The sequence below is a fragment of the Heterodontus francisci genome, chromosome 40 (genome assembly GCF_036365525.1).
Source record: "Heterodontus francisci isolate sHetFra1 chromosome 40, sHetFra1.hap1, whole genome shotgun sequence".
Taxonomy (NCBI): Eukaryota; Metazoa; Chordata; class Chondrichthyes; order Heterodontiformes; family Heterodontidae; genus Heterodontus; species Heterodontus francisci.
In genome coordinates, this window is record NC_090410.1 from 14,011,043 (window position 1) to 14,027,819 (window position 16,777).

General features: G+C 47.8%; 1 protein-coding gene across 4 annotated transcripts in view; it reads left to right on the plus strand.

Annotated features, from left to right (window-relative positions):
• Positions 1-16,777, plus strand: part of LOC137353112 (sodium/calcium exchanger 3-like) — a 373,612-nt gene that overhangs the window by 176,179 nt on the left and 180,656 nt on the right. Inside the window, exon 1 of one of the 4 annotated variants that reach the window (XM_068019111.1) lies at positions 12,326-12,375. The exons of the other annotated variants lie outside the window; for them this stretch is intronic. Coding sequence (XP_067875212.1) covers positions 12,338-12,375 — 38 coding nt within the window. The 5' untranslated portion in view covers positions 12,326-12,337. Of the gene's footprint in view, positions 1-12,325; positions 12,376-16,777 lie in introns of those variants that run through there. 4 annotated transcript variants of the gene reach the window in all.

Below are 16,777 nucleotides of genomic sequence, written 5' to 3' on the forward strand. Positions count from 1 at the left end.
GAATTCATTACCCCAGAGTGTGGTGAATGCCGGGGCATTGAGTAAATTTAAGGAGGAGATAGACAGATTTTTAATTAGTAATGGGCTGAAGGGTTATGGAAAACGAGTAGGAAAGTGGAGTTGAGGCCGAGATGAGATCAGCCATGATCGAATTGAATGGCGGAGCAGGCTCGAGGGACTGAATTGCCTACTCCTGCTCCTAGTTCTTATGTAGAAGGAGACAGGGAGAGAGATAGAGACTGAGATCGGGAGACAGGGAGAGAGAGACAGAGACTGAGAGAAAAAGACAGGGAAAGAGACAGAGACTGAGGTAGGGACACAGAGAGAGAGTGATAGAGACTGAGATAGGGACACAGAGAGAGAGACAGAGACTGAGAGAAAGACAGGGAGAGAGATACAGAGACTGAGGAAGGAACACAGGGAGAGAGAGACAGACTGAGATAGGGACACAGGGAGAGAGACAGAGACTGATAGGGACACAGGGAGAGAGACAGAGACGGAGAGAAAGAGACAGGGAGAGAGATACAGAGACTGAGGAAGGAACACAGGAAGAGAGACAGAGACTGAGATAGAGACACAGGGAGAGAGACACTGAGATAGCGACACAGGGAGAGAGACAGAGACTGAGATAGGGACACAGGGAGAGAGACAGAGACTGAGAGAAAGACAGGGAGAGGGATACAGAGACTGAGGAAGGAACACAGGGAGAGAGAGACAGAGACTGAGATAGGGACACAGGGAGAGAGACAGAGACTGAGATAGAGACACAGGGAGAGAGACACTGAGATAGGGACACAGGGAGAGAGACAGAGACTGAGGTAGGGACACAGGGAGAGAGACAGAGACGGAGAGAAAGAGACAGGGAGAGAGATACAGAGACTGAGGAAGGAACAGAGGAAGAGAGACAAAGACTGAGATAGAGACACAGGGAGAGAGACAGAGACTGAGATAGGGAGACGGAGAGAGAGAGACTGAGAGAAAAAGACAGGGAGAGAGGTACAGAGACTGAGATAGAGAAACAGGGAGTGGCAGAGACTGATAAAGGGAGACAGGGAGAGAAAGAGACAGATAGGGAAACAGGGAGACAGAGTGTGCTGGGGTGTGAGATAAGGATATGGGGCCACAGTGAGGGACAGGGTAATTGATTGGTCATGGGGGAGAGAGGAACATAGTCAGCTCGGAAAGGGGGCAAAGAGTTTCTGGCATGGATGGGAATGCAGAGAAATAGAGGCCCTGAGCAAGAAAGCCAGAGAGTGAGTGAGGCAGAGAATGGGAATGGGGGTAGAGAGTGGGATAGAGAGAGAGAGAGAGAGAGAGAGAGAGAGAGGCACAGAGGAGTGGGATAGGGTCATGGGGAGAGAAGCAGACAGTGGGATAGGGACACTGAAGGAGGAAGAGGCAGAGAGTGGGATAAGCACCCAGAGGTAGAGAGAGGGACACAGAGGGAGAGAGGGGCAGAGAGTGGGATAAGGACACAGAGGTAGAGAGAGGGACACAGAGGAAGAGAGAGGCAGACAGTGGGATAAGGACACAGAGGTAGAGAGAGGGACACAGAGGGAGAGAGGGGCAGAGAGTGGGATAAGGACACAGAGGTAGAGAGAGGGACACAGAGGGAGAGAGAGGCAGAGAGTGGGATAAGGACACAGAGGTAGAGAGAGGGACACAGAGGGAGAGAGGGGCAGAGAGTGGGATAAAGTCACAGAGGTAGAGAGAGGAATAGGCACACAGAGGGAGAAGGGCAGAGAGTGGGATAGGGACAAGGGGAGAGAAGCAGAGACTGGGATAAGGGCACAGAGGCGAGGCACAGAGCCAGAATGGGACATGCGGGAGCAAGGCACCGGTGAGAAGGGAAAGCTGGAGCTGGAGGAATATTGCAGGATATAGAGAACAGGAGGATGATTGGAGGTAATACAAAAGGCTGAGAGATAATTCCCAGCGAGTGAGAGACGTGGGAAAGGAACGGCAGAGTTTGAAAGTCTGTTCCTGCTGGAACTTACTAATGTTCTTTAGATAAGGAAATCTGCCGTCCTTACCTGGTCTGGCCTACATGTGACTCCAGACCCACAGCAATGTGGCTAACTCTTAAATCGCCCCCTGAAATGGCCTAGCAAGCCACTCAGTTCAAGGGCAATTAGGGATGGGCAATAAATGCTGGCCTAGCCACAAAAACAAATGAAAAGAAACCTACACCACAGGTTTTAGAAGCATCACAGGCTCAGAGTTATGACGCTCTCTGATACACCTGTCACGAGATGTCTCAGTTATAATACTCTGTCTGAAACACCCATCCTGATGATGTCTTTTCGTTCTAATACTCTCTAAGTTACATCCAAACTTATTATATGGCTCCCAGTTCTAACATTCCCTCGATTACTCTTCCCTCATTACCATCTGATGAGCGATAACAGTCTCCCGATTAAACCCTATTTTCACTGTGGGACTGTCAGTTATAATAGTTTAAATAATCCACGGATCATCGATAATGGGAATTGAGAATAATCTGAATTGATTCCATCTTCCTGAGCATTACAGACTGACACTGAGCTGTAAACAATATCCCAGCTCTTGTCTCAGGTTTATTTCTGTGGAAATTGCAGGCTGACTTTCCAAGTCCCCAGACAGAGTTTAAAAAAATGTTTTACAATGTATTTACTGGGCGTGGGTAGATTTGAAGAGCAGCGATTGTTTATATGCAGACAACGCTGCGGTTTTTCAGCATTTGAATCAGAACTGGTTATATTGCTGATATTTCAGGAGATGAATGTGGTGGCAAAGTAGTGGAGGGAAATGACTGTAATGAAAGAGGAAGGTTAATTTTTTTCCCCCTAAGTGCCTTGTTGTTTCCATTCTCACATCTGTATTTTCCATTCTTGCAGTAGTTAACCTGACAAGTCTAAACACCACTGCAACAGTCAATCTGGAAAACATAGAAAAGGTTTCTGAATTGAAAGCTTTTCTATTTTCTTTTCTTTAGTTAAATACATATGAGTTCGAGCCAAGGGTTTCAGCTTCCTTATTTGTTCCAGGAAATCACCGCCCCCCCCCCCCCCCACCCCTCCCCATTCCTTCTAATTCATCATTGGCTGCCAAAATTTCAATCTTTGTACCCCAATGCTTTCTCTCTTCTCTATCATTCTTCAAAAGACCCCCTTAACACGTCTATCTTTGTCCATGTCTTTAGTTAGCTCCCCACTCCCTTGCCGCTGCTTGCTCGACATCTTTTAGTCTGCGCCTTCGCTTCCAGTCCAGACTTGTGCTCAACATGTGTGTACTGATCCCAGGTGTATACTCGGGTCCTCCTATTGGACAAGCTGCGGACTGGATTGGTCATATCATGTAGTGGTGAGACTTGTCTGAGATCTTGTGCCACTGTCTTTGCCAAGCTCCCCCTCTAATGACCAATTAATGTGATTGTTAACATGATCGCCAGTGGCTGCTGCCAGTGTTTCGAGCTGCCGTCAGAGCTTGGGTCTTTAACTGGCATGGGGAGGGGAAGGGGTGATATCTTGCAGGTGACTCCTGCCAATGCAGTTTCAGGCCCAATTACCCGGCAAAGGGCAGAGCATCACATTCACCAGCAATGTTTACTGGTTAGGCAGCAGGGTGAAAGGAATATAAGGAAGAGAGTTGGTACAAGGGAGACTATTGAGTGTACCAAATGACTTTGTTCACAGATTGAGAACTCCTACCAATTGTCCTCAACCACATTTGAGGACATCCTTGAGCCAACTGGATTTTAGTATTCAGCAAAGTGCTATTAAAGCCCTGAGTGCTAAATTAGCAGGGGGGCTACAGGATTATGCATATTATTTGCATCATAGGACTTCTCGGCAAATGTTTATTTGTCAGTATCGAATGCTGAGCAATTAGCATGTCTGTTTCTTCAGTGTGGACCTGATTAACACTTAACATCCTGAAACAATACTGGGGGCTGAGGTCTTTTACCATTGTTTCAAGGTGGCTACAGGGCAGATGGTGGTAGCAACTCTCACCTCTGGGTCGGAAGTTCATAGGTTCAAGTCCCATCCCAGAGACTTGAGCACAAAATCTAGGCTGACGCTCCCAGTGCATTACCGAGGGAGTGCTGCACTGTTGGAGATGCTGTCTTTTGGATGAGATGTTAAACCGAGGCCCTGCCTACCCTTTCAGATGAATGTAAAATTTCCTATGGCATGATTCGAAGAAGAAGTGTTCTCCCTAGTGTCCTGACCAATATTTATCACTCAACCAACATTACTTATTGGCCCTGATCTTTACTGGGGAGGGATTTCTAAGATGAGGGAGGCATTATGGTGAACACTGTGTGCATGGGCTTTATTAAACATTTTCCCTGTCCGAAGCCAGCCTGATTCACAGATTTGGCCTTCTGTCAGACGGGAATTCTACAAAAGAGCCCGTCACCCAGGAGCAGGTAGGTTTCTGCTGCTGGGATAGAAATTTCCAGGAGATAGGGTACAGCATGGTTTGGAGGGTTGGGGGGTGGCGATTGCCAGGGGTTTGAGAGAGATCGAAGAGATGGGTGGTCGGAGGTGGTCAGTAATTACAGGGTAGGGACGGATTCCAATCAGGTTGGAGGAAGGGGGTTCAATCACAGGTGGGGGAGTCTGACTGCATGGAGTGGGGACAAGTTTGCTTGGTGGGCCAGGGCCAAGTATTCCTGCTACTCCTGGCCCACAAGAGGTGCTGGAAAAGCACCTGTAAGGCCATAAGAAATAGGAGCTGGAGGCCCTTTGATCCTGCTCTGCCATTCAACAAGATCATGGCTGATCATTTACCTCAACTCCACCTTCCATAATATTCCCATATCCCTCAATTTTCTGAGTATCCATAAATCTGTCGGCCTCGGTCTTGAATATACTCAATGACAGCAATTTGGGAAGCGGTGGCGTAGTGGTAATGTCACTAGACTAATAATCCAGAGCCCAGGCTAATGCTCTGGGGACATGGGTTCAAATCCCACCATGGAATTTTATTAAAACGTTAGTCTAATAGTGACCATGAAACCACTGTCGATTGTTGTAAAACATCGTCTGGCTCACTGACGTCCTTTAGGGAAGGAAATCTGCCGTCCTTACCTGGTCTGGCCTACATGTGACTCCAGACCCACAGCAAAGCGGTTGACGCTATGAAAAAAGGCTGCGTTTGCCGACAATGCAACCACTATGTGGCGCTGTACTAGCACATGCGCAAATGCAGCCTGTTCCACTGAAATGACACTGTCTGCGACCTTCACGCAGCTGCCAGGATTAAATATGGCACTGCTCAATTTATCACTGAAAAACAACTTCAAACTATGGCAACGCACAATGAACATGTTTGATACTCGGAGAACATTGCGCTGTTTAAAGTCTCATCAGAAGTTCAGCATCTCTGACAGTGCTGCACACCCTCTGTAATTCTGTGAGGTTTTAGTGCCATCTGCTCTCTGGCTGCTCACTCACCCCCATCCCGCTCTTCAGCCACTCACTCCCCGCTTCCCCACCCCCCCGCCCACCATCCCACTCTCCGGCCACTCACTCCCCGTTCCCCCCACCACCACCACTGCTCTACATCCGCTCACTCCCCGTTTCCCTCCAGACGCCAGCTCTAGGCTGCGGGCCGCGCTGCTTCCCTCCTCTCGGCCACTCGCTCCCACATCGCCCCGTCAGCCCTCGCGGCACAGTGGCGCAGTGGTTAGCACTGCAGCCTCACAGCTGCAGGGACCCGGGTTCGATTCTGGGTACTGCCTGTGTGGAGTTTGCAAGTTCTCCCTGTGTCTGCGTGGGTTTTCTCCGGGTGCTCCGGTTTCCTCCCACAAGCCAAAAGACTTGCAGGTTGGTAGGTAAATTGGCCATTATAAATTGTCACTAGTATAGGTAGGTGGTAGGGAAATATAGGGACAGGTGGGGATGTTTGGTAGGAATATGGGATTAGTGTAGGATTAGTATAAATGGGTGGTTGATGGTCGGCACAGACTCGGTGGGCTGAAGGGCCTGTTTCAGTGCTGTATCTTTAATCTAATCTAATCTAATCTAATCTAACCCACTTTGTTTCTTCGGGCGGAGGAGTGGCGAGTTTTCCTCATCTCAGTCTGAAATGGCTGACCCCTTATTCTGAGACTGTGACCCCGTGCCCTAGATTCCCCAGTTAGTGGAAACATTTTTTCAGCGTCTACCCTGTCAAGCTGCTTAAAAACGTTACATGTTTCAATTGGATCACCTCTCATTCTTCTAAACTCCAGGGAATATAAGCCTAGTCTAGTCTATCTCTCCTCATAGGACAGTCTGCACATCCCAGGAACCAGTCTAGTGAACCTCTGTTGCACTCCCTCTAGGGCAAGTATATCTTTCCTTAGGGTAAGGAGACCAAAACAGTACTCCAGTTGTGGCCTCACCAATGCCCTGTATAATTGTAGGAAGACTTCTTTACTCTTATACTCTAATTCCTTTATAACAATGCTAATATAGCTTATTCCTTCCTACTTGCTTGCTGTACCTGCATATTAACTTTCTGTGATTCATGTACAAAACACCCAGGTCCCTCGAAATGCAAACATTTCTTGCACTCTTACCATTCAAAAAATATCCTACTCTTTTATTTTGCCTACCAAAGTGGATAACTTCACACTTCGTCACACCTGTATTCCATCTGCCATGTCTTGCCCACTCACCAAACTGGCCCAGATTCCTCTGCAGCCTATTTATGTCCTCACCACTTACTTTGCCACCTAACTTTGTATCGTCAGCAAACTTAGATGTGTTGCATTCAGTCCCCTCATCTAAGGCTTTAATATAAATTGTAAATGGCTGAGGCCCAAGTACTGATTCTAGCGGTACCCCGCTAGTTACAGCCTGCCAACCTGAAAATGCCCCTTTTATTCCTACTGTCTGTTTTCTACCCATCGTACAATCTTCAATCCATGTTTATATGTTACTCCCAATCCCATTTTGTGTAATAACCTCTTGTGAGGCACCTTATCAAATGGTTTTTGAAAATCCAAATACACTACTTCCACTGGTTCCCCCTTATCCATCCTACTAATTACATCCTCAAAAAACTCTAACAGATTTGTCCAACACAATTTTCCTTTCCTAAATCCGCGTTGACTCTACTTTTCATATTATGATTTTCGACATGCCCTGTTACCACATCCCTAATAATAGATTCTAGCATTTTGCATACTGATATTAGGCTAACTGGCTGGTTTTCCCCCCGGGGAAGAAACCCCTCACCTTCACCAACCTGAATGGCCCCGGCAACCCCAGCCCCACTCACCTTTCCTGGGGTCTCCTTCTTCTTTGGTGCTGCACTGCCACCTGCAGTAGTGGCAGTCGCCACTGCTCCCAGGGTCTGACGGAGGACCGAGGCGGGGTCTCCCCCACTGGCCTTCTGGTCCGCTGCTGGGACTCTCATCGCAATAATAAAGTGCAGCCTAACATCTCACCTGACCTGAACCCACCCGTGTTACCCCATTTCTCTTCGTGGGATCTTGCTGTGTGACAATTGTTGCCGTGTTTCCTACATTACAACAGTAACTACACAAAATAAAGCGCTTTGGGACATCCTGTGGTCATGAAAGTCACTATATAAATGCAATTCTTCCTTTTCCTTTATGGGACTGGGGGCCACTCTGACACCAGTGGCGGGGAAACGTTGAGAGACATTAATCTGGAACAAAATTAATTGTCACTTGAAAAAATGTGGTTTAATAAATAAAAGCCAATATGGATTTGATAAAGACAAGTCATGTTGACTAACTTGATTGAGTTCTTTGATGAAGTAACGGAGAGTGTTGATAAGGGTAGTGAGGTTGATGTGAAGGTGGACTTTTAAAAGGCCTTCAATAAAGTGTCACATATTAGACCTGTTAGCAAATTTGAAGAAAGCGGAGAGTGGTGGTAAACAGTTGTTTTTCAGACTAGAGTGAAATCAAGGCTTCGGAGATGGTGCAGAGGAGATTTAATAGAATGGTAGCTGGGATGAAAGGCTTCAATCATCTGGAGAGACTAGAGAAACTGAAGTTGTTTTCCTTGGCACTGAGGAGGTTACGGGGAGATTTGCTAGAGGTCATGAAGTATTTTGATGAGTAAATAATGAGAAACTGTTTCTAGTAACAGAGGGTCAGTAACTAGAGGGCACAGATTTAAGGTAATTGGCAAAACAACCAGAGGGGAGAAGAGGAGAATTTTTTTGTTATGATCTGGAGCGCACTGCCTGGAGGAGTGTTGGAAACAGACTCAATAATAAATTTCAAAATAATTACTTGAAGTCGAAAAATTTACAGGGCTATGGGGAATGATGGGACTAATTGGATAGTTCTTTCAAAGGGCTGGCACAGGAACAATGGGCTGAATGGCCTCCTTCTGTGCTGTTTCTTTCAATGATTTGCTTCTGCATGCAAATCTATTTAAATTGGGCAGTGCTGTACAAAGTTGGATGTTCCTCCTTGACCTCCAGTGATCCACCTCAAAAGGTCAATGCTTGCATAAAAGAGGCACTACTAGTTGCTAGGCAGCAGTTAACAGGCTGTTAAAGACTATCTACTGAGAACTGTTAAAACATTACTGCTCAGTACTCATGTTTTACCCATTGTTTGTAGCTCAACCTTCCTGATAGATTCAGCATTGACTTGGGTATCTTCATTGCACTTCCTTGCAAGGCATTCACTATAGAAAATGCTCCACAGGGATGACAGGTGCATCACATTTAGTTTAGAGATACAGCACTGAAACAGGCCCTTCGGCCCACCGAGTCTGTGCCAACCATCAACCACCCATTTATACTAATCCTACACTAATCCCATATTCCTACCACATCCCCACCTGTCCCTATATTTCCCTACCACCTACCTATACTAGGGGCAATTTATAATGGCCAATTAACCTATCAACCTGCAAGTCTTTGGCATGTGGGAGGAAACCGGAGCGCCCAGAGGAAACCCACGCAGACACAGGGAGAACTTGCAAACTCCACACAGGCAGTACCCAGAATTGAACCCGGGTCGCTGGAGCTGTGAGGCTGCAGTGCTAACCACTGCGCCACTGTGGGAAGCATTTGGCACAGACCCCTAGATAACTGCATCTTTGTGCCCATCACCCTAGGTGGTCTTATCTGAGGTAGACGACTCTCCAGTTCCTGAAAAGGTTGCGTTTCCCTTGTAACTGAGCTATGTCTGCTACCTACCCCAGATCTGGTGACCCATGCCTCTTTACAGGGGTTCAGTGCTTAACATGGTTCAGTACCAACAGGATCAGTACTATACGTGATCAGTACTTACAAAAACAGTACCAACAGGATCAGTTCTTACATGGATCAATATTTAAGAGTAACTAGTGCTAACACTAGGGATGAGTATTGTATTAGCATGAATCAGTAATAACAAACATCAGTATTCTCAATGCATAACACTAACAGGATCAATTGTAATAGTAACTGGAAACAGTGCCAATGGTGATCAGCACTAACAGGGGTCATCATTAATAGAGATCAGTATTAAGCAGATCAGTATGAATAGAAATCTATATTAACAGGGATCAGCACTGTTGGTGAACAGCACTACCAGGGAACAGCATTAACAAGGATCAGTGCAAATAGGGATCAGTACTTCGAAAGTATTAACAGGGCTCAGTGCTTATAGTAATCTGTAATGCCAGTGTAAAGCAGTGATAGGGATCTGCATTTACTTGGATCTGTATTAATATGAATCAGTATTGATAGGGATTGGTATTAACAGGGATCGGTATTGATGGGTCAGTATTAACAGGGGTCAGTATTAACAGGTCAGTATAAACATTGGTCAGTATTTACATTGGTCAGTATTAACAGGGATCAGTTCTGGCATGGGTCAGTATGAAGAGTGATCAATAGTAACATGGGTCAGTATTAACAATGATCAATAATAACCTCAGTCAGTATGAACATGGGTCATGTATTAACAGGGATCAGCATTAATGGGGGTCAGTATTAACACAGATCAGTATTAACATGAATTGATATTAACATGGGTTGGTACTAACAGGGTTGAATGCTGTCCGTATACAGCACTAATTGGGTTCTATTATTTTGGAAATCAGTGATGTTGGGGACCAGGGTTAATGGATATTAGCATTATGGAAGGTTACTTTGTACGTGGAATATTTTATAGGGCAAACTTAAGAACATAAGAAATAGGAGCAGGAGTAGGATGTATAGCTCCTCTAGTCTGCTCTAATCATGGATGATCCTTGACCTCAACTCCACTTTCCTGCCTGATCTCCATATTCCTTGCTGTCCGTAAAGTTCAAAAATCTATCGACCTCAGAATATACCTAATGACTGACCATCTACAGCCTTCGCGGGTAAAGAATTGCAAAGATTCACAGCCTTCCGAGTGAAGAAATTTCTCCTTATCTCTGTCTGAAATGACTGCCTCCTTATCGTGAGACCATGACCTCTCGCTCTTTACTCTCCAGCCACGGGGGAAACAGCCTCTCAGCATCTTCCCTTTCAAGCCCTCTCAGAATCTTACATGTTTCAATAAGATCACCTATTATTCTTCGAAACTGCAGCGAGTATAGACCCATTTTACTCAATCTCTCTGCATAAGACAACCCTTTCATCCAAGGAATCAATCTCGTGAACCTTCATTGCACCCTGCCAAAGGCAAGTATATCCTTCCTGAGGTACGGAGTCCAAAACTGCATACAGTACTCTAGGTGTGGTCTCACCAATGCCCTGTACAATTGCAGCGAGACTTCCTTACTCTTGTCCCCCAACTTCCTTGCAATAAAGGCCAACATAGACCATTGACCTTCCTAATTGCTTGATGTACCTGCTTTCTAAATTTCTGTGTTTCTTGTACAAAGATAACCAAATCTCCTAAACACCAACATTTAATAGTTTCTCATCATTTAAACCATATTCTGCTATTCTATTCTTGCTACCAAAGCAAATAACCTCATAGTTCCCTACAAAATACTTCATCTTCCACCTTCTTGCCCACTCACGTAACATGTCAATATCCCATGGAGGAGATTACCGGGATAGGGAGGGTGAGGCCTTGGAGGGATTTGAAAACAAGGATGGGAATTTTAAAATCAAGATGTTGCTTGACCAGGAGCCAATGTAGGTCAGCGAGTGCAGGGGTGATAGGGGAACAGGACTTGGTGCGAGTTAGGACACGGGCAGCAGAGTTTTGGATGACCTCCGGTTTATGGAGAGTAGAATGTGGGAGCCCAGCCAGGAGAGCATTGGAGTAGTCAAGTTTAGATGTAACTAATGCATCAATGAGGGTTTCAGCAGCAGATGAGTTGAGACGGGGCAATGTCGGGCGATGTTATGGAGAAACTGCAATAATCTTGCAAGGGGAGTCTCTCAATACAGGAGATATGTTGGGGGCTAATGTGGACACAGTCTAGATTTATTGTCCTCCCTGTTTTCTCACCCTTGTTAGATTTTCTGTGTTATTCATAATGGTATTGCCTTTAGGCTGGGCAAATGTTCCTCTGCTATCAGCTGCCAGGAAGTGTATTAAGGATGTCCCGCGTGTGTGTTACTCAGCAGTTCTCTTACCATCGCTTCTCATGACTGCTCTTCCCCGCACCCCCCCCCCCCCCCCTCCCAATTCCTCCCCCCTCCCCACCACTGCTTCCCATCCCTCACTATAGTTTGGCTGAGAGAGCGGACGATTTAGAGTCCTGTTCTTCGATGAAGTGATTATCCTCTGAAGTCCTGCCTCATTTACTCGGTGCTGTTTACTGAGAGGGAGTGGATGAGTGGAGTGTGTTGTGGGGTTGCTGGGGAGATAAGATTTACCTCCAGGAGTGCCTAATTCTATCTGTGAGCAGATGGTACTAGCTGGCATAAGGTACAGCAGACACAAGGAATGCCTTCACAGCAACTGCCTCCTGTCACAAGCAAAAGTCGTATTTACATTTGAAACCCACCCACGCTCCAGCCCTAATGCTCATTTTATTAACTTGAAAAGCCATTATGTAATAAAATATGCCTCGCAGAAAATTTAATTTGCAAAGCTCGGTACGTTGCATCAGTAGTTTTGATCTGGGGAATTCTTGCAGTGCAGGTACTGAGTGAAATCAGTAGCCAGACACAAGCCATTTTAACCCATCGTTTGTTCACTCTCTGACTGTCTTCTCTGTATAAACCTCTTGCCAGGGCTCCTGTCAAAACTGTTTGCTAATGGGCTAATGTCCCCCCCTCCCCACCCTTGAAAGGAGAACACTCGACAGTTTCCAATTCTTGCTCTGCACCATCAGTTTTACTGCAAAATGTACGTTCTATATCCACGCCCCCCCCGTCACTGATAATATTGTAACCTGAATCTCAGTGACACTGTGCAGTGGAGCAGCCCATTGAAAACATGGAGGAGGCAAATTTCACCGGCAGCACTCTGAGGAGGTGATTTTTAACTTGTTGGGCCTGGGGTTAAAGGGTCAGTGTTGCCCTCAAAATGGGGTCAGTATCCTTACCATTAACCCTGACGCCATTTTGAATGCGGCCTAACGCTGGGCACCCGTAAAATCGGGTTACCAACACTGATAGGAGGCATTCCTGGAGGTTTGATCACCTGACATTCTGAACATGTGGCGTTTTGGTCATGTGACATTCGATCACATGACTGATAAATTTATCGCATTTCTCTTGTAAAGGTTGGGTTTTCTGTAGTTGAGTGTTTTAGGTCGCGGTTTAATATAATTCCCTTTGAAATTATATTTTAGATTCTACTTCAATAGCCACATGTGGTGAAGTATCTCATGGTCTAATAGCCCTCGGTTCAAGAACGTTCTTTTTCTCTTCCCCACTGGTTCTTCTAATGAGCAACCTTGGTTTCCATCCCCTTCATCCCCATTTGCCCAACAGTGGGAATAATCTTTCACTATTTACCCACAGTAAGATCTCCAGATTTTACTTGCCCCTTTACTCATTGCTCCTCCCTCACTACCACTCCTGCTCACCATGTTGCAGTTGCTGCTCCCCCGTCTGCAGAAAATGCCGGACCCCCTACCCATCTCCACCCAATGCCATCTGCTTGAACCCCAATCATCTGACCCCCTGTTCTCATCTCTCCCCCAAACTCTGAGCCTGATAATCCCCATCCCCAGTTTTCCTCTCTCCCTAGACCTCCATTTCTCAGTCTCCCTCGCTCAGCCCAAGCCCCCATTTCCCAGTCTCCATTCCCGTCCCTCTCTCCAGTCCCACATTCCCATCACCCACAGCCCAACCCGGTTTCCCCGACTCCAAGGCGGGATCTTATCCACTTGAAAAATAATCGTCAGGAGCGACCATTTCTGCGTCCCGACCCCGCTGGCGCGATCTTATGGGAGACGACGTCCCTAATTTGCCGCCACAGACCAATTCAGGTTGGTGGGCAGGTTCCTACAGCTGCAGGCCGCCATCTTGAGGAGGTTTCTACCTTCTCAAAATATACTCTGGCCCCAGCTGCCAGGCCATCCCTGTGGAGGGGAGACTCCTCCCCAGGAAGGCCTGCGGCCGCAGCTGTGGCCCACTGATCCATCCTGCTCCAGTGGGATGGGGGATGTGGGGGCAGATCTTAAAGAGGCCTCGCTGCCCCCCGTGACCTGCCACCAGCAAGCCACCTGCAGGAAGCTGCTTCGGACTCGGGGTGGGAGTAGGGGAGGGGGGGGTGCAGTGTGGGGGGACCATCCCTCCCGGTGGCGTTCCCAGTCTGCCCCTAAGTGGGCCCTTAAATCTTTAGATTGGCTACCCGCTCCCGCCAGGCTGGAAGTTGGTGCCCGCCTCATGCCACCTGGAGATCAGCCGGAGCTGGAATACCTCGGCCTGCTGACCCGACCCCTTCACATCCTACTTTCCTCCCGGTTCCGCGTTCAAAGTCGCCTCAGGAGGACCAGTAAGATTTCACCCACGGTCTCTATTTCTCTCGCCCCCACTCTCGAGCCCCCTCCAATTTCAGACACCACCCCCCCCCCAACCTTGATAGCTCAGAACCGCCCCTCCCCCCACAGAATTTTGAGACTCCCCACTATCTGAGTCTCCCCGATTGTTCGGTGCGGGTGATTGACTGGCGTGTTGTGCGGGCTGTGACCTCACAAAAGTCAAAATCGTCCCTGCGTGCAAAGATCAAAGATTTAGTTACATAGAAATCAGAAAAACACAGGGGTAAGAACGTTTAGCCCATCCAGTCAGTGTTACATAGAAAGAGGAGCAGGAGTAGGCCATTCGGCCCCTCGAGCCTGCTCCGCCTTTCAATAAGATCATAGCTGATCTGATTGTGGTCTTAACCCCACTTTCCTGCCTGGCCCCCCCATAACCCTTGATTGCCTTGTAGATCAAAAATCTGTCTAACTCAGCCTTGAATATATTATGAATATCTATGTTGGTGTTTATCCTCCGCAGGAGCAGTATTCTAATCCCATGGGCTGTAATTTTAGGGATGGATGGGGGCGGGCAAAGTGTGGGCAGGCACGGAAATTTAGTGCCACTGGCGAGTGTAGCAGTTTCACATCACTGGTGATTTACCTCAGGAGGGGGCAAGGTGGGCCCTGGAAACCCTCCCGAGTTGGAAATGAGGCCAATTGATCATGTTACCGAGTTCACTGCCAGCTCGTTGAGAGCCAGTTTGCTGCAGGCACATGGGTGGCACGCTGAATCAGTGACAGACCAGGTGCCTGGAGGTGGCGAAACAGCGAGGAGACTGTCATAATAATAAAAGCAAAAACACTGCGGATGCTGGAAATCTGAAATAAAAACAAGAAATGCTGGAAATACTCAGCAGGTCTGGCAGCATCTGTGGAGAGAGAAGCAGAGTTAACGTTTCAGGCCAGTGACCCATCTTCAGAACTGACATATTAGAAACGTGAAAGGTTTTAAGCAAGCGGGGGTGGGGCAAGAGATAACAAAGGAGAAGGTGTAGATAGGGCAAGGTCACAGAGAATAACCGGCCAGAAGGTCATGGAGCAAAGGGAAACAATATGCTAATGGTGTGTTGAAAGACAAAGCATGAGTACAGATAGGGTGTTAATGGACTGAAGACTGAACAGCCACAAGCACAAACATGAAAAAAAAACAGTGGGTAGGAGACAGTCATGATACTAGGTTGGCCCATAAAAGGGAGCATAGCTGAAAAGGGCACACAGCCATTGGCACACAGGTGCCATCGGGAGAGTGGTCGCTGCGCACTCAGGCAATGCAAAAGTTGTGACCCTGCTGGCATCGCAGGGGCATAAGAAGAGGAGCTTCAGGGTAGCGGACATTATTGTGAGTGCAGCTGAACACAAGTAAGGCAACAGCTGGTGATGGGATTACGGTTCTCAGATACCGATGATGAAATCAACATCCTCAGCAGCAGGGGCAGAGCCCTGGGCATGTGGAGGGCAGAGGAGAGGGACGAGGGGCAGGAAGGTAACAGAGGCCATACCCTCAGCATAGGGTCTACCACTGAAGAAGAAGCTACCTGGACATGTCAGAGAATCAGTGCCACTGGACCACAACAAGTGCTTCATGCATGTGTGCATTCGCTATGCTGGCAGTTGCCATGATTCCTTCATCACCCAGAAGACCAGGGTGCCTCAGCTCTTCCTTGCACCCCCCAAACTTCTTGGATGGATTCTAGTGGACAAGGGTTATCCCTTGAAGAGATGGATATTCACCCCATCAAGTGACCCCACGATGGAGCCACAGAGGTGCTACACTGAAGCCATATGCTCACAAGGATCAACATCGAGCAGACCATCGGGCTGGTACTTAGACTGGTCAGGCGGCGCCCTGCAGTACACTCCTTCAAGGGTATCACGCATTGTGGTGGTCTGCTACGCTCTCCATAATATGGCTGTCCAGAGAGGTGTGGTCCTTGAAGAGGGTGAGGCCCTGGAATGGCACAGCTCATCAGAGGAGCTAGAGGTGGAGGAGGAGTTGGAAAAGGAGGATGAAGAGGACGATGCAGAACGTCGAGGTGCCCTGGCTACCCAGGGTTGGGTGGTGGGGGGGGATGTGGGGTGGAGTGGTTGGTTCTGGCACAGGACTTGAGGGTCTCATCAGGAGGCCATCAACATCAGGGATCATCTAATTCAGACACGTTTTAGCTGAGCCCTTTTCACCCAGGAGGACGACATGCACTGGATCTCAATTTGAGCTGCCTATGAGAACACTTGCATTGAACATGCAGCCTGGATTAGATCCATTTTTACTGCCGATGAATGACGTGGATCTGTCCAGCAGTCTCTCTGTTCCCCTTCAAAAACCTTTGCTTCCCTTCATCCCTCATTTCCAGTTTCGCCATTAAAGATTGGAAGTTCACACATCTGGTGTCATGTGCCAATATTTACAATGTCTTCCAAAATTAACAAAGTGCAAACTATGGTGAACCACTCGGTGCTCTGTCTCTGCTCTCAGCCACTCCCGAGCAGTGTTCCCCTTGTGGCCTTGGATGAGGTGGAGGCAACCTGCTCACGTCCCTGTCTTCTTGCGGCTGAGATGCACGTGGCGGTCGTCCTCGTCATGGAGCTGCCAGTCAGGGCACCTCCGGAGGCTGCTGCACCGTCGTCAACACCAGGGCAGCCTCTGTCATAGATGCTGCCTCAGTCAGAGGGGCCAAGGAGGCCGATGACAACGATGGTGCCCCTTGAGGGGTGGCACCCTCATCCTCTTCAATGACTGCCTCAGCCCTTGGATGGCGATCTGGATGGCTGGAGGGGACCTCCAGCTGGGGCGCAACTGGAATCTACTCCAAACATCTTTCACCAACAGTGCCACTGACCTGTCCATGCCAATGACAATTCCCACTGCTGTTGCATATGGCTCTCCATGAGGTTGGCTGTGCTCT